Source organism: Oryctolagus cuniculus, chromosome 3, assembly GCF_964237555.1.
Source record: "Oryctolagus cuniculus chromosome 3, mOryCun1.1, whole genome shotgun sequence".
NCBI classification, from domain to species: domain Eukaryota; kingdom Metazoa; phylum Chordata; class Mammalia; order Lagomorpha; family Leporidae; genus Oryctolagus; species Oryctolagus cuniculus.
In genome coordinates this window covers 70,852,400-70,873,641 of record NC_091434.1, presented here as the reverse complement: position 1 = coordinate 70,873,641, position 21,242 = coordinate 70,852,400, and the positions used below count along the sequence as shown (strand labels likewise).

The window sequence follows — 21,242 nt, the reverse complement described above, 5'->3', positions numbered from 1 at the left end:
GTGAATTGAATTGTAATAAACACGGGGGTGCAGATAACTCTTTCATATGCTGATTTCATTTCTCCTGGGTAAATTCCCAGGTGTGGGATGGCTGGGTCATATGGTAGGTCTACATTCAGATTTCTGAGGTATCTCCAAACTGTCTTCCATAGTGGTTTTAGCAATTTACATTCCCACCAACAGTGGATTAGTGTACCTTTCTCCCCACATCTTCGCCAGCATTTGTTGTTTGTTGATTTCTGCATGGAAGCCATTGTAACTGGGGTGAGGTGAAACCTCATTGTGGTTTTGATTTGCATTTCTCTGACAGCTACTGATCCTAAACATTTTTTCATGTGTCTGTAGGCCATTTGGATTTCCTCTTTTGAAAATTTTGTGTTTAGATCCTTTACCCATTTCTTCACTGGGTTATTTGTTTTGTTGTTGTAGAGTTTCCTGATCTCTTTATATATTCTGATTATTAATCCTTTATCATTTGCATCGTTTGCAAATAATTTCTCTTGTTCTGTCTGTTGCCTCTTCACTTTCCTGAGTATTACTTTTGTAGTATAGAAGCTTCTCCAATTTGATTTAATCCCATTTGTGAATTTTGCCTTTGATTGCCTGTGCCTCTGGGGTCTTTTCCAAGAAGTCTTTGCCTGTGCCAATGTCTTGTAGGGCTTCCCCAATGTTCTCTAATAATTTGATGGTATCAGGTCATAGATTTAGGTCTTTCATCCATTTTGAATAGATTTTTGTGTAAGATATAAGGTAGGGGTCCTGCTTCATCCTTCTGCACATGGAAATCCAGTTTTCCCAGCACCATTTGTTGAAGAGACTGTCCTTGCTCCAGGGATTGGTTTTTAGCTCCTTGGTCAAATATAAGTTGGTTGTAGATGCTTGGATTGATTTCTGACATTTCTATTCTGTTAAATTAGTTTATCCATCTGTTTTTGTACCAGTACCAGGCTGTTTGATTATAACTGCCTTGTAGTATGTCTTTTTTTTTTTTTTTTTTTTTGCCTCATCATTTATTTTGGGGAAGACTGTCAGAGAACTACTCAGAGTCAGATTTAGGGCTTACAGATTATTGAGAAATAGGAAGGTGCCAGGAAAGTACTGGGTCTCATCAGAGCCGACTTAAGTAATTTGGTTGATCCTGGAACTGTCTCAGCAAAACCATCACACTTGCAGCCAAACCAGAATCTTGCTGGTTTCTTAAGGATGGGTTCAATGAAGCAACATCAAACCAGATGCAATCCTTGATATTTTTTGAGGCAGACAGTTCCAACAACACAAGTTTCAACTTAATCTGTTGGCTCTAACATTTTAAAACAATTCCAAAACAACTTACATAATACTTAACCTAATACAGTGTTCTAGTGCCTCCAAAGTAAGGTTTTGTAGTCTAAATAGCTTACCAAAAATTCTAATTTGGAAATAAATGTCTTTGATACACAACCAAAAATCTTAAACTATCTGAATACATTACCATTTTAACAAGTCACCTTTTAGTCCTTAGATGCAGTTTTCACAGTTTTAACTCAGTATTTCAAAAATGCATTTAACATATTGTACACACATTGACATTGCCGCATATTTTTATGTGGTATAATAATCATATTCGAAGTTACTTTTGGATATTTACAGAGACTTAAAGTGAACAGACCCAACCCATCCCTTCCCCTACCCTCAATTAAAAACAAAAACAGAAATAAAGACAAGAAGAAATAAGGTTGTAGAAGGGCAACTGTAATCATTAAAGTGTGGGAATACACAAGTCAGCTTTTTACCCATTCTCCATGCTAGGAATAAACTGAAAATAAACTATAAGCCACTCATTTTCTAAACCCTTTTAGGAAGCTCCAGTGGATTTCTGGATTTGCTCCTTTAAAATCAGAATACTCTGCCTTTGCTCAGGAGGTAGCATGGCAATCTGATCTGCAGTTAGCTGAAGAACCTGCGTAATCAAAGCTGCCTTTTCTTGGTCCTGTGGAGTTACCTGGCTCTGCCCAGGACTAAAACTGCTAGGCTGGCTTGCACCTTGCTTACCTGCCCCCTGCATACCTGCTCCTTGGATGCCCACTCCTTGCATGCCTGCCCCCTGCATTCCTCCTCCTTGCATGCCCGCTCCCTGCACGCCCGCCCCCTGCATGCCACCTCCAGGATTCCCCACACTGGAAATGCTTGGGACCTGTCTGGGTCCCTGAGGGCCAGCTGCCCCTATGTTAATGGGCCCAGGGCCTGGCATTCCACCGGTCATATGGCCTCGCGAACTGGGGACGGGGCCCCTCATCTCCAGTCCTCTTGTATCCATGCCTCTGGCTTCCATTGCACAAGTCTCCATGCCTCTTCTTTCCATCACTCGTGACTCTAAGACATCAGTTTCCATGGCTCGAGTCTCCATCACTCGAGAATCTCTACTAACTCTACCATCCATAGGTAAACCCCTTTGATCCAACATGGGTCCTCTGGGTTCTCCAATTAGCATTCTGGGGTCTCCTAACGGCCCTCCCCTCATCTCATGTGAGGAAGGGCCGCGGCCGTCATGACCAGAGGGATGGTGCATGGGGGGACCCTGATGGGGTGGGCCCAGGTAACCTCGAGACTCCACTTCTCCAGTGACTGAAAGCAGCGTCCCTCCACGTGGGTCATTTGGAGCATCTCCCAGCAGTCCGCGGGGAGGCAGGCCGCCGGCAGTCATGGGTCCATGCGGCATAGGAGCTCTAGGATCTGACATCTGCACTTGTCCCCGCTCTAAAGGCACTAGGCCAACCCCTGGCATTCCGACTTGGGGTTGCATTGCTCCTCCGGGAGCTAAGGCGCCAGGGCCAGGGCCGGGGACTGCCGCTGGTATGGGTCCGGGAGCTGGAATTCCACCTTGGATGGGAGTCTGCATCAGAGGAGGAATGTCTTTGATTGGTCTTCTAGCCAAATGCTGAGGCTGAGGGGCTGGAGGATTCTGCTGATTCAGCAGAACATTCGGTGCTGGGCAGGGCCGGGGCCCGGCACGGGGTCCGGCACAGGGCCAGCGACGGGCTGAGATTTGCCTGGGATCAGCGGTGTGACGTGTATTTTCCGATGCAGAATTTTCAGAGCAATCTCTGGATCCATGATTCTCATCACCACTTGCGCCTGCAGCAGCGCGTAAGCCAGCTGCGGGTTTTGAAGTAGCATGTTGCGCGCTTCCTGGTGACTGTTTTGCACAGAGCTTCATCTGCTTCATCAGCTCAAACATCTGCTCCGGGGGGAGACTGGCGACCGCTCTGGTAATCGATTCAGGGGCATCTTCTGGATCGATGGGGTCCCCATAGGGTGAGTCAATGATGGGTGCCGCAGGCCCCAGGCTCTTTAACTCCTCCTTATTCTTCTCACTGGCAGCATTGTCCACCCGAAGTGCTCGCCCACTGAACTCCCGCTCATTGAGGTTCCGCATGGCACTAAGCGCGGTCTCCTGGTCTTGGTACTCACAGAAGCCATAACCCTTAGGTTTTCCCATCTCTCTATCGTACACCAGCCGGAAACTGACCACCGAACCGACCTCGGAGAAAATGTCCTTTAACTGCTCCTCAGTCGCCTCATACGGAATGTTCCCCACGAACATGGAACGCAGTGATCGATCCATGGCCAGGTCTCTCACCGCTAAACTCGACATGATTCCGGCCGTACTCAAGGCAGACGGCGGATTCTTGCAGGAGTCGTCCTTTGGCCCCTTGTAGTATGTCTTTGTAATCTGGTTTTGTAATGCCTCTGGCTTTATTTTTGTTGTATAAGATTGCTTTAGCTAGTCGAGGTCTCCTGTGATTCCATAACAATTTCAGCATCATTTTTTCTAGATCTAAGAAGAATGTTTTTGGTATTTTGATTGGTATTGCATTGACTCTGTAAATTGCTTTTGGAAGAATGGACATTTTGATGATATTGATTCTTCCAATCCATGAACATGGAGATTTTTCCATTTTTGGGTATCTTCTTCTATTTCTTTCTTTAAAGTTTTGTAATTCTCATTTTAAAGATCTTTGACAACCTTGGTTAAATTTTTACAAAGTATTTGAATTTTTGTAGCTATTGTGAATGGCATTGATTTTAGAAATTCTTCCTCAGCTGTGGCATTGTATGTGTATACAAAAGCTGTTGATTTTTGTGTATTGATTTTATATCCTATTACTTTACCAAACTCTTCTGAGTTCTAATAGTCTCTTGGTGGAGTATTTTGGATCTCCTATTTATAGAATCATGTCATCTGCAAATAGGGATAGTTTGACTTCTTCCTTCCCAATTTGTATCTCTTTGATTTATTTTTCTTGCTTTAATGGCTGTGCCTAAAACTTCCAGGACTATATTTGAATAGCGGTGGTGAGAATGGGCATCCTTGTCTGATACAGGATCTCAGTGGGAATGCTTCCAACTTTTCCCCATTTTATATGATGCCAGCCATGGATTTGTCATAAGTTGCCTAGATTGTGTTGAGAAATATTCCTTCTATACCCTGTTTGCTTAGAGTTTTCATCCTTCATCAAATATTTTCTCTTCATCTATTGAGATAATCATATGGTTTTTGTTCAACAGATTTTTTTTAAAGATTTATTTATTTATTTGCAAGTCAGAGTTACACAGAGAGAGGAGAGGCAGAGAGAGGGAGAGAGAGAGAGAGAGAGAGAGGTCTTCCATATGACGGTTCACTCCCCAATTGGCCGCAACAGCTGGAGCTGCGCCGATCTGAAGCCAGGAGCTTTTTCCAGGTCTCCCACATGGGTGCAGGGGCCCAAGGACCTGGATCATCTTCTACTGCTTTCCCAGGCCATAGCAGAGAGCTGGATCAGAAGAGGAGCAGCTGGGTCTCAAACCGGTGCCCATATGGAATGCTGGCACTTTAGGCCAGGGTGTTAACTTGCTACACCACAGTGCCGGTCCCAGCAGTTTGTTAATATGATGTATCACGTTGATTGAGCCATCCCTGCATACCAGGGATAAATCCCACTTGGTCCAGTTGAATGATCTTTCTGATATGTTGTTGGATTCGATTGGCTAGAATGTTGCTGAGGGTTTTTCTGTCTATGTTCATCAGGGAAATTGGTCTGTAGTTCTCTGTCTCTCTCTCTCTCTCTTGCATCTTTTTCAGGTTTAGGAACTAAGATACTGCTGGCTTCATAGAAAGAATTTGGGAGCTTTCTCTCCCCTTCAATTGTTTTGAATAGCTTGAGAAGAATTGGAGTTAGTTCTTTAAATGTCTGATAGAATTCAGCAGTGAAGCCATCTGGTCCTAGCCTTTTATTTGTTGGGGGGGGGGGTCTTTATTACTGATTCAGTTTCCATCTTGGTAGTAGGTTTGTCTTCATGACTCAATTTAAGTAGGTAATATGTGTCCAGGAATATATCCATTTCTTCTAGGTTTCCCAGTTTGTTGGCATATAGCTCTTTGTAGTAATTTCTGATGACTCTTTTTATTTCTGTGGTATCTGTTGTTATATTTCATTTTTCATCTGTAATTGTATTGACTTGGTTTTCTCTCTTTTTTTGGTTAGTTGGGCCAATGGTGTGTCAATTTATTTTTTCAAAAACAAACAAACAAAAACCCCAGCTCTTCATTTTGCTTATATTTTGTATTTTTTTGTTTCAATTATGTTGATTTCTTCTATGATTTTAATTATTTCTCTTCTACTAGTTTTGGGTTTGGTTTGCCGTTGTTTTTCTGGACCCTTGAGATGCATTGATAGCTCATTTATTTGGTGCCTTTCCAATTTCTTGATGTAGGCACCAATTGCTCTAAACTTTCCTCTTAACACTGCTTTTGCTGTATCCCATAAATTTTGATATGCTGTATTGTCATCTTTGTTTATAGAAACTTTGATTTCTTCTATGACCCACTATTCATTCTGGAGCATGTTGTTCCATCTCCATGTGTTTGTATATGTCCTAATGATTCCTGAGTTGCTGATTTCCAGCTTCATTGCATTGTGATCTGAGAAGATGCATGGTATGATTTTGATTTTTTTGAATTTGCTGAGATTTGCTGGCCTAGCATGTGGTCAATCCTAGAGAAAGTTCCACGCACTGGTGAGAAGAATGTATTTTCTACAACTGTATGATGAAATTTTCTTCAATATCGTCATCTTTACAACCTAGTACTGAAGTGTTGTGTTCTTTTGGGGGCATCATGTTGTCTTCGTTATTCTTGTTTCTTGAATTGGTGTGTTTGTTATTTGGCATTTGTGGAGATACTTACGGGTTCTTCGTTTTTTTCTCGGTAGTGGCTTTTATCTTTGTACTATATTTCTATAGATTAGTGGAGTGTCTGCTTTCAGTGAATATCTAGAGGCATGTGGTGGGTGTGGCCAGGGAGCTTTGTTTAGTTCTCCAGGTTTAGCATGGTAAATCCCTTTTATTTTTAATCAGTGGGGAGGTTTGTTCTCATCTGTTGGCATATACTCAACTGAGCTTCCCTCCTCAAACGAGATCAGTACCTGGCCGCCAGCCCCAGTTGGTATATTATTCATCCACTTTGCCACAAGGGCCATATAAAGAATCTGTGCAGTCCTCGGTGTAAGCTCAGATTCCCCAGCTGTGTCCCTCACCAGAGAGGGCTCAGCATGTGTAGCCTCCCACAGTGACTGCCCAAAGTTCCAGCATACCCTGAGTCCTCCCATGCAGCCTCAGTGTTTTCACAGTCCAGGCATACAAGCCTCCCACAGTGAAGAGTACCCAGCCCCCCTGTCTGTTCTCCCCACCAGACTTCAAGAGTCTCTGCTTGGCTGGTTGCTGGACACAGACATGGGCTGGTGCAGCTGTTACATATGTCCAAAATGGCACCTGCTCTCTATCAGTTTGTTACAGAGCACCATTGCAGGGTGGTTGGAGAGAGAGAAATGTGTCTCCCCACCCCACTTTTTGGCAGATGGACCCACAAGGGAGCTCTGCTGCCCAGGGGCTAAGGAGGTCCCATCTGTGGGCTCTGTCTTAGAGCCTTAGAAAGCACAGTGCCTCCTTACATGGTTCTATGGCAAATGACATTGAGTTTCAACTAAAGAGACCATTGCAAAAACGACAAATAGCCTTAAAAGATTTCTACCTAGAAACCTCAGACTGAATCTAGTCCCACAGTTGCAAGCATGAGTGATGACAGAAATCATGGCTGAGCTGATCACATGTCTGTTCCCAGGACAAATTCTCCATCAGCCATGTGAGGTTAAGAACAATGACAGACCGATAGGATCTGCCAAGAGATCATTTATGAAACTCACATTGGACATGAAGACTATTTGAAATACAATTTATTACCACCATTGTTAATGGTGGTTCTTCCCGGGTGTATTCTCTGCGTGAGGGTTTAGCATGACGCCATCAACATGAATCAGCATTCAGGACAGAAAGATCAAGTGCTGCAATTTCACTGCAAAATACTTTGTAATACTGTTAAAATGCATTGATTTCATTTTATTCATTTTTAAAATTCATTAACACTTGTACATAATTGATGAGGGAGGAACTAGTTATTGGAATATGCACTTGAACACTTCTTATTGATAAAGTATGTAATAAAAAAATCTGGAGTCCAACTGTTCTAAACTAGTAACAGCACCATATGTGGCTCTTTTACAGTTGTTTGTCCTTTCGAGCGTATGTTCATTGTCCTATATACAATTTCTCTGAATTGTCACTGCAGTTCTGATAGGGTATTTTTCATGTTAGAGCTGAGGATTCAGGGCTCAGAGGTATGGCTTTCTTGAAGATATGTGATTAATAAAAGACAGTGGCAGAAGGCAGGCTTCAAGGGTCTGTAAAGTCCCCAAGATTGAGCTCCCAGTGCACCATTTTTAGGAAATGTTTTTCAAAAAAGATCCGTGGAAGATTCAGCCCCCAGTGCCTCCAGATGTGACCTTCTTTGGAAACAGGATCTTTACAGAAGTAGTAGGGTGAGTCCTAATTCCATATGATTGGTGTCCTCGTGAGTAAGGATTAATTTGGACGTGAGACAGACACAGAGGGAAGACAAAGACTCCATAAGCCAAGGAACACGTGGGTGACAGAAGCTGAACGAGGTAAGGAAGGATCCTTTCCCAGTGGGTTTTAGAAAGCCGATGGCCCTGTCAACACCTTGGGTTTGGACTTTAAGCTCCAGAACTATGGGGCAACACCTTTCTATTATTGTAAGCCATCTAGTTGTGGTGCTTTGTCATGGAAGTCCTTGGGAGCTTAATGCAACAGCCCATGGTTCTGAAAGGGTCGCAGGTTCCAAACACATTTAAACCTTCTGCTAGAACCCAGCACAGTCATATGGAGGAAGAAGCCTGGAGGCTGGTTGTGAGTTTTCCTGCATGCTATGGCTAGTTAGAGAGACTCAGAGCTAGGTCTCACACATTCTGACTCTAAGCTCAAGGTAAGGTGAAGTAAATGCGGGGGACCTGACTTGTCTCCCTCTCCATTAGGTTTGTGGCTGTTCCTCCTTGGTGATCCACCTTAATGTGGCTCAGTTCATCTTCTGTCAATGACTTCAAAGAAACAAGTAGAACGCATGTTGCGTCTTTGCTTTGATGATAATGGAGATTGTAGCCTCCTTCTGGTTCTGCATTTTATTCCCTTCCTCCCAAAATTCACACTTTGACCCTTCAGTGTCTATTAAAAAGGAAAAAAAAAAGATTACTCAGCTGTAACTAAGTATGTGTCTCAACAGGGATATAGTTCATTGGTTTGGTATGGATATATTCTCCAACTCAAAAGGAGTTTAAAAATAACGTACCTGATACAAAATTGCAAGTAAGGCAGCAATGACCCCAGGGGAAAGAAGTTTGCCAAATGAGTTTGGCAAAGTGTAAGAGGTTTCTGATGAAAACTGCTTCAGTTCTCGAGGAGCATGTGTGTGAATGGTGACCTACTTACAAATGGACTGCAAGTTGATGCTGAGAACTAATTTCTTAAATCATTTAATATTTGTTGAGCATTGACTGTGAGAAAGCACTCTATTTGGCACAGATTAACCAAAACAGAGTCTCTGTGCCCATGGAGCTAACTACTAGAGGAAGAGCAATAATAGACAAACCAACAAACAATAATATCTGCCTGATGCTTGGTGCCTGTCTGAAGGAAAATAAACTAGGATAGGGAGAATAGAGAGTGACAGTTGGGGTGGGGCTTGCTATTATATGAAGTGTTAAGAGAAGGCTTCTGTGGTAAGATAAAGTCCCAAGGATATAAGGAAACAAGCTGTGTCTAGGGTAAATCTAAGTGCAAAGGCCTGGGAATGTGATGGCGTATGTTAGGAATAGCAAGGAGAATGAGAGTAGAAGATGCCACTGATAGAACTGGGGACAGATTATGTACAGCCTTGTTGGTCAATGTAATGATTTTGTATTTTTCTATGAATGAGAGGAACAGCCATTAGGGCTTGTAGTAGTGAAGTAACATTAAGTGACTTGTATTCAAAGCAATCTTCTGGATATTACATGAAGAACAGAATGTAAGGGAAGGGAACGTGGTGAGAGGGGAGGTATTTACACAAAGTGAGAGGCTCCTGTAATAATCCAGGTAACAGAGAATGACAGCTGGGAACAGAGTGGAAGGGGTGGGAAATAGATGAGTTATGGCTATAGTTGAAGGCAGAGTTGATAGGATTGCTTATGGATTCAATGTAAGGAATGAGAGGACACAATGAAAATATCAAGGCTTTTGGCTTGAGTAACTAGAAAACAGGGGTTGCCATTTTTCAAGCTGTGATGATTGTGGGAGAAGCTGACTCGCTGGGCAGATGTGTTAGGAATTGAGAATTCTATTTCAGTCATTAAGTTTGAGATGGAGATTTGTCACTGAGTAGAGGTGTCGTGTAGCAAGTTGACACAGGAGTCTGGAGTTCAGAGGGGACATCTAGATTAGATAGCTAAATGTGGGAGCCATCAGCATTGAGATGGTATTTAGCATCTTGGGACAAGAGACTTCATTTGAGCAATGGGAAGGAAAGCAAAAGGCAGCAAGCTGTGTCTAGGGTAAATACCCTAGATTCCTGGTAGATAAGGAAGAGGAGATCTGGAGGCTCCTCGCGGGTGCAGAGGTGAGAAAGAGGAAGGGAAACCAGGAATGCAGTTGGAGGAGTAGACACTGAGGTAAGAGGAAAAATAAAAGAGGGTGATATTCCAGAAGCAATGAAGAAAAGGTAGGGAGGGGAAGGAGGTGGAAAGACTGATCAATTGTATCAAATCCTCCTGAGTGAAGTAAGGTGAAGGCTGGGTTTGACCACTGGATCTGAGAATATGGAGAGAACTGGTGATGTCCCAAAGTGTTTTGATGAGCTATGGGGGATAAAAACCTTATCAGTGTGGGGTCTGGGATGTTGGCAATATTCTATTTCTTGATCTGGAGGGTGATTATACTAGTGTTATATTATACATGTTTTATATTTCAAAATAAAAAGAGAGGGGGAACGAAACCAGGAACTTGAGATATGAGAATAGACAATCAATTTGAGATACTTTCTCTAAAAGGGGACAGAAAAATGAGGATGGTGGCTGGAAGGGAAGATGCACAATACATTTTGTAAGTTTCAGTGGCCATCTGGACATGTGGGGATTGTAAGTGGGTGAGCTCCCCGTATACAAGCATAATACTGTGGGTGGTACATGTTAGCAGCACCCATGTGGTGTGGTCTTTCACTATGAGGTACACGTGGTATAAAAACATGTCTGAGGGAACCACGGTGTCCTGGCACTGTGCTGTGTTTGGCATTGTTTCACCTCTCATAGGATGTTTTGGTACTCTGAGGAGCTAATCTGCATCTTTGGGGCTGAGCATATAAGTGTCTAAGAATGATATAAATTAGGTTTCGTCAGAGTTCAAAGTCAGATACATATGTGTTTAGGATGATTGGAATTATTTATTTATTTATTTTATTTGACAGAGTTATAGACAGTGAGAGGGAGAGAGAGAGAGAAAGGTCTTCCTTCCGTTGGTTCACTCCCCAAATGGCCGCTACAGCCGGCCCTGCGCCGATCCAAAGCCAGGAGCCAGGTGCTTCTTCCTGGTCTCCCATGTGGGTGCTGGGGGCCAAGCACTTGGGCCATGCTCCACTGCACTCCCGGGCCACAGCAGAGAGCTGTACTGGAAGAGAAACAACCGGGACTAGAACCAAGCGCCCATATGGGATGCCAGCGCTGCAGATGGAAGATTAACCAAGTGAGCCATGGCGCCGGCCCCTAGGATGATTGGAATTAGAATCTGGAATAACCTCAATGGAATGTTTGCATATAAACACGGGTGAGGTATGAAGGACACTTCAAGGCCAAGGAGATGAGTGATCGGACAGGCAGGACGTCTCCCCCAGGAGTTCAGTGCGTTTGAAACTCTCTCATGTAACCGAGGGTCCACATCAGGCAGAACCGAGTGGAGGTGTAAAGCAAGGCTGTGGGAAGGAAAGGGAGGTATGAACATTTCTGATCAAGAAGATCGAGGAATTCCCAGGGCCATACCTCATTTGGGTTGAGCCCCCAAAGGGTAGAGTTTCAGTGAGAACAGTGAGGGTAGCAACGCTGACCTTTCAGGACTGGAGTAAGAGCCTGAGCCAAGGAGAGGCTGTGCAAAATGGGGTCCAGGCCTGGAGTTGCTGGGTAAGTGGGGCTGGAAGGTGACCTCAGAAAACAGAGTCCCGAGGGACTTGGTGGCCACGAACTCCAGGGACTTGGAAGCCCTTAGCTGCTTTTGAGAACAACATCGAGAATTCCACCTGTGTTTTCGAAAGATCCTTCAAGAGCCAGAATAAGGACGTACTGGAGAAAATGAGAGGTGAGGGGCAAGGGGAAGGTGAGGCGGCTGTAACGGGATTGCTACAAGCCAGTTAGCACCAAGCAGAGGATGTGACTAGTGAGGTGTGGTGCAGCAGGGTCTGTGGGCCCGGGAGAAATCACATTTGGGTGGATATGCTTCTACTAACTGCATTGCGGCCACTTTCTCCATGTGGGGTCCCAGGCAGAACTCTGGGCCTGCCCTCTACTTGTTCAGCACCTCCCACCTACCTTTGCGTGTTTGGGGCCATTTGTGCCTTTGACTCTCCTCTCTGAATATAGGACCTGTGAAGGCTAGGATTGTATATTCGTGAATCTTCACGTCTGTCGTAGCTCCTAGCACCACATTTTAGGTATCCTATGTACTCAAAATGTTTTACCTTAAAAAAATGGTTTGATATAACTGAGGATTGTTATGTCATTAAATGAGTCTTAAAACATGGGAGGATATGATATGTTGGCTTGATGGAAATTGGTGAGGGGATGGTCAAAATTAGGGAGGCCAGGGAGCACAGATTTTTGGGATCAGATTCACTGCTGTGTAACATACAACGCTAAAGCTTGGGGGTGTAAACAGCAGTTTGTGACTCTTCCTGATTGTGTGGGTCAGGGATTCAGACAGGGTTGGGCTGGGGAGGGGGGTGTTCTGTTCTGGATGGTGTCACTGTAGCGTTCAGCTGGCATTTGGGTGGGGCTGGAAGGGGCAAGAAGTCCTCATGGAGTGCGCCAGTGCCCCTCAGCATGGTCTCGACTCTGCCCAGCCTCAGCACTGCCTGGTGGTCTCAGGGTATTTTGGTTTCCCACTGGCTTTGAAGAGGGAGTGTCTCTGTGTGTGTGAAAGCAGAGCTGTGGACCTGTTACGGCAGAGCCTTGGAAGTCACACATGTCACTTCTTCTTCTTCCACATTCTCCTCGATCAGAACAAATCACAAGGCCAGCCAGGGGTCAAGGGGAGGACAACGCCTCCAATTTCCCAAGAGAGGCATGGTGGAGAATTTGCAGCCATCTTTAATTCATCACAAAAGCATTCCTGGATTTGAATCCTGGGTCTTCCACTTGCTGGTCATGTGATTGTTGCGTTTGTTATGGGAACTCTCCTAACTGACATGGTATTAGTATTAGTGGGAGCTGTGAGAAAAAGAGAGGATATGGCAGTGCACCCTGGCATGTAGCAGGTGCTCAATCAGTCACAACTACTATTCTCATTACTGTCGTATACCCCTAAAGGGTGAATACAATGACAGTTGAAAAGGGAACGCTTCTTGGATTTGACATTTAAGAACCCTTTGAGGACTGTCTAATTTTGGAAGGGAGCAGTAGCAGAGTAAGGAGCAGAAGCCGGGGCAGAAGCTAGCTGTAAGTGCATTTCAGGGCCGTGAGTGCAGATTGGCAGTGAAAGGGGGGTTCCAGCTGTCATGTGGGAGAATCAGGTTAAGCGGAAGGGCAAGTGGAGAGGTGGAAAATGAAGACTCGTGAGAGTAGATAATTAGTGAGGGCAATGCTTAAAGAGAGCTACTGAAGGTTTTACAAAACTCAGATGTTGAACCCTGTCAGGATGTACCAGAAGAACCTTTGGAGGTGGTTTCCTAATGGGCCTTCATCTATTTCTGTAACTTTTCCTGTCTCCTGACAAAGGGTTTTCCTGTCCTTACCAACCCACATTTCCCTCTGGGTGGACACAGATCCCTAAGGATCAGTAGCTCCCTCAACTTTCAAGTCTTAGCCTCAATTTCAGAGCACTGTGAATCCTAAGCCTATAAATCACACCTTTGGAGGTTCCAAGATCCGGAAAATCTCATGCCTTCCAAAAAGCTCCCAAAAGAAAGCATTGTTCTGTGTAACTTGGAAGGCAAATGTGATAAAACCCACACAGTGTGTGACTTGGAGCATCATAACAGCAGGGCTGGGTCCCAGGTCAGCAAATCAGAGTTACTAGGAACACGGTCTGTGAGGGGGCCCCGGGTCCCATGCTAAGGTGTGGGTGAACACAGAAATGGGGCAGTCAAGCTCAGACAAGGCAGGACTTGAGGTATGTGATGGTCATGGGCCGGGACATGGAGGGCAGCATCTGTCATGTCAGAGCGATATCAAAACCAGGGTCTTCAGGATAGGCAGGGACTGTGGAAGACACAGGAAGTTTAGTGTCCTGGCTGCATTGCAGTCCAGGTAGGTGATGGCAGACTTTGTGTTTTCAAGAAGATCTGTGGTCTTTTTAGACTTTACTTTTGCCTCATACTCCTACACATTCTTTTTCTCTTCTATTTGTTAGGTCTACATATCTGCACATCATATCTGTGTATCTCTTGGCTCATTCTGAAAAGTACTTAGGACCATTTATAAACACACAGGCTATGCAAGGAGGTGAAAACACATGAGGGCAGGAATGGAAGACAAAGAGAAGAAAATGTAAGCCCGGGGTGGGGTGGGGGGTTGGTAAACAATGTTTTCACCATATTTTCTTACTCACTTGTGGACCACACACTTGTTTATGAGCTTCCTAGCTGCCGAGGCAAGAAGAAAAATACCACCACTTGTACTATTTGCAGTATTGAGAAGATTAAGCAGGAGCAGAGGGCTCAGGATAGGTAGCAGAATAAGCAATGTCTTCACTATCATCTTTATGAAAAATCTGGCAACAGTTTCAATGTGGATTAATAATCACAGTGATAAAGAAAAATTTGGCTGAAATTGACTTAGCAATGCAGCCCATGTATTGAGCTCCCCAGGGTCTTGGCCTTATACAGGATTAATTTTTGGATTTTGTAGAGTAATGGATTGAGTGCCCACCTTGGCTATGAAACAGAATACATTTAAATTCAATAAAGCATTTCATTTTAATTTTTAAATTATCTTCAATTTATGTCATTTCCTGGCATGCTCCCTAAGTTAATTACATGAATTTGTAGGTAACTAAGATAGCTTTTTGTTGGTTATACAATAATTATATTTTTATAGGATATCTGCCAGAGATTATGGTGGCCCTGGTTGTGGAGTACTCTTAAGTCTCCTTTTATAGCCCATCCGCTTCTTAGGTCACTGCTTTGCATGTAGGAATGAGCTTGTCATCCTTTCTCTGTCATGCCAGGGAGCGGGAGGACCCTGACACGAGTGGGGAGAAGTTCCAGGCTCTACGGAAGTGGCCGAACATCAAGGACTCTCGAGTGAGCTTGTACCTCTTAGGTCCCGACAGATTTTCATCCATGGAATCAAAAGTTGACAGAGAGTCAGTAATAGCAATAAAGTCCTGCGTGACTCCTAACAGGTTGCTTCCGATGGCAATAGAGTAAAACCGTGGATAGTGTCGGCATCTTCTGCTCTTCCTGGGGAATATTAACTGGAAGTGGCCAAACTTGCCATTTTTCCAGAAATGAAACAAATAGTTATTATTTAAAAATATTTAATAAGTATCTAACCAGAATGTACAAATAAGTCAAATGAAGAAAACACAAAACGTTTACCCTCTGGTTAACAGTTTGGGGTACATGCATCTTTCCGGGTATTTTCCCAGGGATGTGTTTATGTATTAGAGTCAGGAAGGCTAGCTGTAAACGCCCCGCTTCTCAGTGACTCACCAGGTCAAAGTTGTTTTGTTGTTCACACGAAGCTCAAACAGCAGCAGAGGTTGGGTGGAGCTGGCTCTGCCTCACACAGTCTCTCACGGACCCAGGCTGATGGAGGCTCTGCTGTGTTTACCAAGGGGACCTGTCATCCTTTAGGGCCTCTTGGTCTTCAGTTGGATGCTCTGCATTGGCCTGGCAGGCAGAAGAAGAATGAAAATGGAGGATTTCACAGAGTGACATCCATTTCTTATGCTCACAGTCCGTTGGCCAACATTTAGTTCTATGGTCACACCTAATTACAAGGCTGGAAAATAAAATCTAGCTCTTTGCAAAAGGAAAGTGAATTAGTTTGGTGAACAACAAGTTGGTTTTTGCTACTCCCACACATATGTTCCTGACCCCCCCCCCCAAAAAAAAGCATTAAACCATCCATACAGTTTTTTTTAAAAGATTTATTTATTTGAAAGAGTTACAGAGAGGCAGAGGCAGAGGCAGAGAGAGAGAGAGAGAGAGAGAGGTCTTCCATCCACTGATTCACTCGTAATTGACTGTAATGGCTGGAGCAGCATTCATCTGAAACCAGGAGCCAGAAGCTTCTTTTGGGTCTCCCACACGGGTGCAGGGGCCCAAGCACTTGGGCCATCTTCCACTGCTTTCCCAGGCCATAGCAGAAAGCTGGATCAGAAGTGGAGCAGCCAAGACTCGAACTGGTGCCCATTTTGGATGCCGGCACTGTAGGCAGCATCTTTACCCACTACGCCACAATGCCGGCCCCATCCAGACAATTTTCTATCTGCTTTTACCATAGAGACAAGATAAATGTCATTAGTCAATCTTCAGCTCTGTGGAGTAGCCATCCCAAAGGCACATACCAACCAGTAAGTATTCTCATTTTTCCCATCATTGGACAGTTTGTCTTCTAGAAACTTTCTTCCTCTTGGTATCTGATAGGAGCAAAGTTATAGATGTATAATAAGCTGCACTACTGTTTGTTTTCAAGGACAAAGATGAAAGAATTTCATGATTGAGTCTAAGACGCAGAATATGAGTTAAACATCTCAGACAATGGGGGAACCTGAATGGTGTGTGAGGCATAAAAGAGAAGTTTGAGGGGGGATTTATAGAGAAAAAGGCAGACTCCATTAAAGCCATCTTGTTGGCTTTGATAAAAACAAGCTGAAGTGGGTGACAAAATAGCAGTTATGACGCCTGGAGTTTATGGTAGCCAAGGAAATGTGAAAATGAGAAAGAGTGAACTGAAAGAAAGAAATGATTCGGCCCAGATAATTCAATTTAAAACCTTATAGGATGGAGTGTTTGAAAGAGAGAATCCTCGTGGAGACTGACCAAAGTGCTAAATCAAATACTGAGGAATATAGGCTTACATGCTTCAAACTTGGTAGGAGAGGTCTTTCAAAGTTCGTGCAGTACTTCTATGTATTAGGAAAAACTATTCATCAGTAGGTGAATATCTATATATATAGAGATATGTGTGTATACACACATGCATTCATCCTATGAAAGATTATGCATCCATTAAAAAAAGAATGTGGTAGCTAAGTGTGTCCTGACATGGAAAGTTTTCAAATACAAGGATTCTTCAACATTAGCAAACCTTGGATTAACTTGTAGTATTTGTTAAAACAGAATGCCGGGCTCCATTCCTGGAGTTTCTGATCCAGGGGCTCTGGTTGGGGGCAGGACAAGAAAAATTTATATTTCTAAGCAAGGCTCAGGTGATAACTAGTTTGGAGTGCTACTAGTTTGGGTGTTACTAGTTTGGGGTCCACATATTGAGAACAACTGTTCCAGATACATAGTGACCAATGAAGAAAAAATCAAATTGCATGTATTATACAATATATTCCCTATTATAAATGTCTACATAGAAAATGGACATAAAGTCATGGAAAAAGTTAGAGGGTGTACATCAAACCCTTACAGTGCCTCCCTCTGAAGAGGAACATGCTTTTATTTTTTCTATATGGCTGTATTGAAATCTTTTACTCCAAGGGTACATGTCTATGTTACTCATGTTAAGAAGAGAAGGAAACAATGAGAGGACAAGCACATTTTCCCCCACCCTCAGAACTAGAAAATTTGCTAGGACTAAAGTTTGGATGAGAAAGATGGATAAGGATAGAGAATGAATGGTTTTCACTTTGAAGTTTGTTCCTCTCTCTAACTCTGGATGCATAGCAGGCTGAGATCTGAGGTATTTGTTAGCCTTTCTCTGATATTGTTCACTCAGATTTGGGATTTTACTTTTGTTGTCCTTGGCTTTAACCTAGTGTTGCTTAAAACATAGTATCTATCAACTTGCCTTGATTAGGTTTTCATCCTTGTTCCATGCTGCTGTGGTTTGAATGGCATTTGGGTCCTGAATTCATGTAGGTACTTAAACTCTAGAGTCCTAAGTTAATGGTATTAAGAGGGTAGAAACTTAGTTGTGTTATGGTGCTTAGGAAGTGGACATACTGGAAATTTCTTGGGTCACTGGGAGTGATTCCTATGACAGGGTTGCTTATAAAAGCCTGAATTGAGCCCAGCCACACCCTCTGCTTCCTGGCTTGCCACATGGTCTTTCTCCACACTTGCTTCACCACTGCCATCCCATACTCTCAGCAGATATCAGACCAATGGGGCCACCTGATCTTGGACAGAACACCCAAAACCAGTGAAACAAGTAGAGCTTTTCTCTTTATAAAGTTAGGTTGCTTAAGTATTTAGATACACTGTTGAAAAGCTGACGCATCTGGCCTTGTATTGAAGCCTTTCATTGAATGACAGTCACTGCTAGGGCTTCCCTTTTGTATGGCTTCCCGTTGTTTTGCAAGTTATTCTAGGACAGGACTTAGGAAGGATGGAGATGGGAGTAGGGGCCCCAGGGAAGGAAATAACTCATCAAGGGAGCTTTACCTCAAAGCTAGCCACTGCTCAGGTGGTTTCATTGTTTTTTTTTTTTTTTCTTCAACCTTTGTTTAGTTGAAGTCGTATGGTAAGTGTGAGAGGAGAAAAAGTAAAGTATTTTACCCTATCAGCCATGCAACAAGACGGAGTTGTGTAATGCTTCACTGTTTGTACAGTATATCCACATGTAGTATCTCAATTCTCAGCCCCAGATGTGGAAACTGATGCATGGAGAGTAACAATTTGGAAATTCATATCCAGATTTTATAACCTTAAGTCAGTTACCAAAAGTTCAGAAATGAGAAAAACTTCTTCCTTTTCTAGGAGAATGTTGTTTTAGTCTATGTTAACAGGATGACGAAGCTGTAAAGCCTCTAATTGGAAAGTGGTATAATATTCAAATAAATGTTATCGTGTTTCTCAATAATGCACACATCTCCTTTCAACAAAATGGAATCATATAGGTAGATCATAAATTTCTCAGATAGAGGCCTCTGCTGCCTCTAGATACAGATAAATCACATGGAGAGGACACCGAACCATGAAATGATTCTGTTAACATGTCATCTGTCTAGAATATATTTTTAAATCTCCAACAGAAGGATCTAAATTATGAGGGGAGGTGGTCTAACAAAGTGGATACTTTGATATTTGCTACTTTTAACCTCTTCCATCTGCTGCCACTGCCTAAGTATGGAGTCTAGCCCCATGTACGGAGTACCACATGGCCTAATCCTGGGAGTCCCTGTAATTAACCATTTTAACAAGCAGTGAACCCACACCTTCCTTAAACTGTGTTATCTTGCGAAAAAGTATTCTATCAGCATTAATGGTCTGGTCTTACTAAGAAATTTTTAAATTTTTTTAATTTATTCACTTGAAAACTAGAGAGACAGAGCTAGATCAGTATATCCCAACACAAAAATAGCTCTTTGGGCCGGCACCACGGCTCACTAGGCTAATCCTCCACCTGCGGCACTGGCACCCCGGGTTCTAGTCCCGGTTGGGGCGCCAGTTCTGTCCCAGTTGCTCCTCTTCCAGTCTAGCTCTCTGCTGTGGCCGGGAGTGCAGTGGAGGATGGCCCAAGTGCTTGGGCCCTGCACCCGCATGGGAGACCAGGAGGAAGCACCTGGCTCCTGGCTTTGGATCAGCGCAGCGTGCCGGCTATAGCAGCCATTTGGGGGATGAACCAACAGAAGGAAGACCTTTCTCTCTCTCTCTCTCTCACTCACTGTCTAACTCTGCCTGTTTAAAAAAAAAAAAAAAAAAAAAAAAAAAGCTCTTTGTGTCTAGAAGCCTTTGTGAGAAGTTTAATCACAGAGAAGCTAAGTTTAATGAATTTTTGCTTTATGTCCAGTACTGACTCTGATACAACAATGAGATTTGGAAACTTTTCCCAAATTGGCTTTTGTGTTAAAGTTGCTTTGAGTCTGCTCTCAGGTTGCAGAATAGTAGCTTCAGGTGGCTTGCTGGCACCTAGGTTTCACTATATAACAATGTGAAAATAATTCTTGGTGCCTAGTAACCTTTCATATGCCAGCTGACTGGTGAAGGACTGTTATGTTTCTACAATTTATCTTATGCCCCTAGTACAGATGAATTATCCCTTTGTCTAAATGGGGTCAGGGAGAACCACTTCATTATTTTACTTAGCACAAGGGAATGAGCTATTCCAGTGATTCTCAAAGCCTGGTCCCTGAGCCAGTAATATCAGCATAACTTGGGAACATGTTAGAAATGCAAATTCCATTCCAGACTTCCTGAATCAGAAACTCTGGGAGAGGGACTCAGTAAGCAGTGTTTTAACAAGCCCTGTGGGAGATTCTGAGACTTGCTGAGGCTTGATTACTCCAGGATGGTTCCTTTCCAACCCCTCTACCCCTGCCTGGTATAGGCCATTGTCAACCCCCAACCTGGACATTGAAGCAGTCCCCCAGCTGATCTCCCTACCTTGACCTTCCAGTGCCTTCTCCACATACTCAGGGGCTTTAATGAAATACCAATTTTGTCTTGCCACCAGTGGTACACTGAACACTCTAAAGAGAGCCCCAAAATTCCCCTTAAGTTCACTCACCTACAAGAGAGAGGCCCAGGAAATGGTTGTGATAACCTCAGCAGTGATGGTGCCATGTGGTGGTGGGAGTGGTCACCATTATGAGAAGGACTATTAGGTAAATAGCTCTCCCCCCACGCCACTTTTTTTAAATGAAGGCAGGGTGGTATATATATATATATGTTTCCCTAGGGGTTAATTTTATTTGCCATCTGAGACTTCAGATCAAGAGGACCAGGACTCAAGAGTGAGTCTCTAAGCAGCATCCAAAGAGGCAACTCAACCTGCTTTTGCTGTAGGCCTGGGAGCTACCTTCCCAGAGCCAAGGCAAAGGGGTGTTATGAGCTCTATAAAGTCTGGCCCGTCTCATCCAATGACCATCTGGGTAGTTGGGAATCAATGTCTCAGCTGATTGATAATTAGATGATTTAGCTTAGAGCAACTCTTTTGCATTTTTCTTGTGGGAGCTGGAGGCAAAGTTATTAATTTCCTATGAAGATTCTCAACTTTTAAAAACACATGGTTTTCTGTGATTCTTTTTTTGATTGTAGAACATGATCTTTCTTTTTGCATATTTTGTGTTGTTAAAAATGTTGGCAACGTAGAAGGTATTCTGTCTAATTTTTCATTCTCAGTAGTCATAGGAAAAATGATTGCGTTCAAAGAGAAGTAAGTCCACGTGGTTGAGGGTCAGTTTTTGCTAGGCACTTATTTAGTGTTACTGCTTAACTCTTAACTGTTGGATTTGAGAGCTTTAAACAATATTGATGATACCATGCTAAGCAAGCATTTCCCAGACTCACCCACTGGTTCCTAGGATGTTTAAACAGGCTAATTGAAAACAACAGCAAACAGTTACAGCTTATCAAGGTTGCCAGGGTCAATTGCATTTGGGAAATTTGGTTCAAGAATTAATAGGTCTCTTTATTTCAGGACTTCCTGATGTCTTAAAATAGATAACAAGTTTCATCCACA

The 21,242-nt window shown here is 43.4% G+C and overlaps 2 protein-coding genes across 16 annotated transcripts in view; one reads left to right on the top strand and one right to left on the bottom strand.

Annotated features, from left to right (window-relative positions):
- MYO3B (myosin IIIB) overlaps window positions 1-21,242 on the top strand; it is a 478,997-nt gene that overhangs the window by 70,642 nt on the left and 387,113 nt on the right. For 2 of the 15 annotated variants that reach the window (XM_051849426.2, XM_051849422.2), the window contains exon 1: window positions 10,917-11,745. The exons of 9 other annotated variants lie outside the window; for them this stretch is intronic. Coding sequence is in view for 4 of the 6 variants with exons in the window: in XM_051849423.2 (XP_051705383.2) it covers window positions 16,124-16,182 (59 nt within the window). In the remaining 2 variants the exon portion in view is untranslated. Of the gene's footprint in view, window positions 1-10,914; window positions 11,746-14,013; window positions 14,151-16,112; window positions 16,183-21,242 lie in introns of those variants that run through there. 4 more of the 15 variants (XM_051849423.2, XM_051849420.2, XM_051849424.2 and 1 more) reach the window with 4 other exon arrangements.
- On the bottom strand, window positions 1,711-3,683 carry LOC100344475 (cleavage stimulation factor subunit 2 tau variant-like). Its single transcript, XM_008258721.4, is given in 3 exon segments — window positions 1,711-2,976; window positions 2,979-3,184; window positions 3,186-3,683. Coding segments are annotated over 3 exon segments (1,797 nt in total). The 5' UTR covers window positions 3,635-3,683; the 3' UTR covers window positions 1,711-1,834.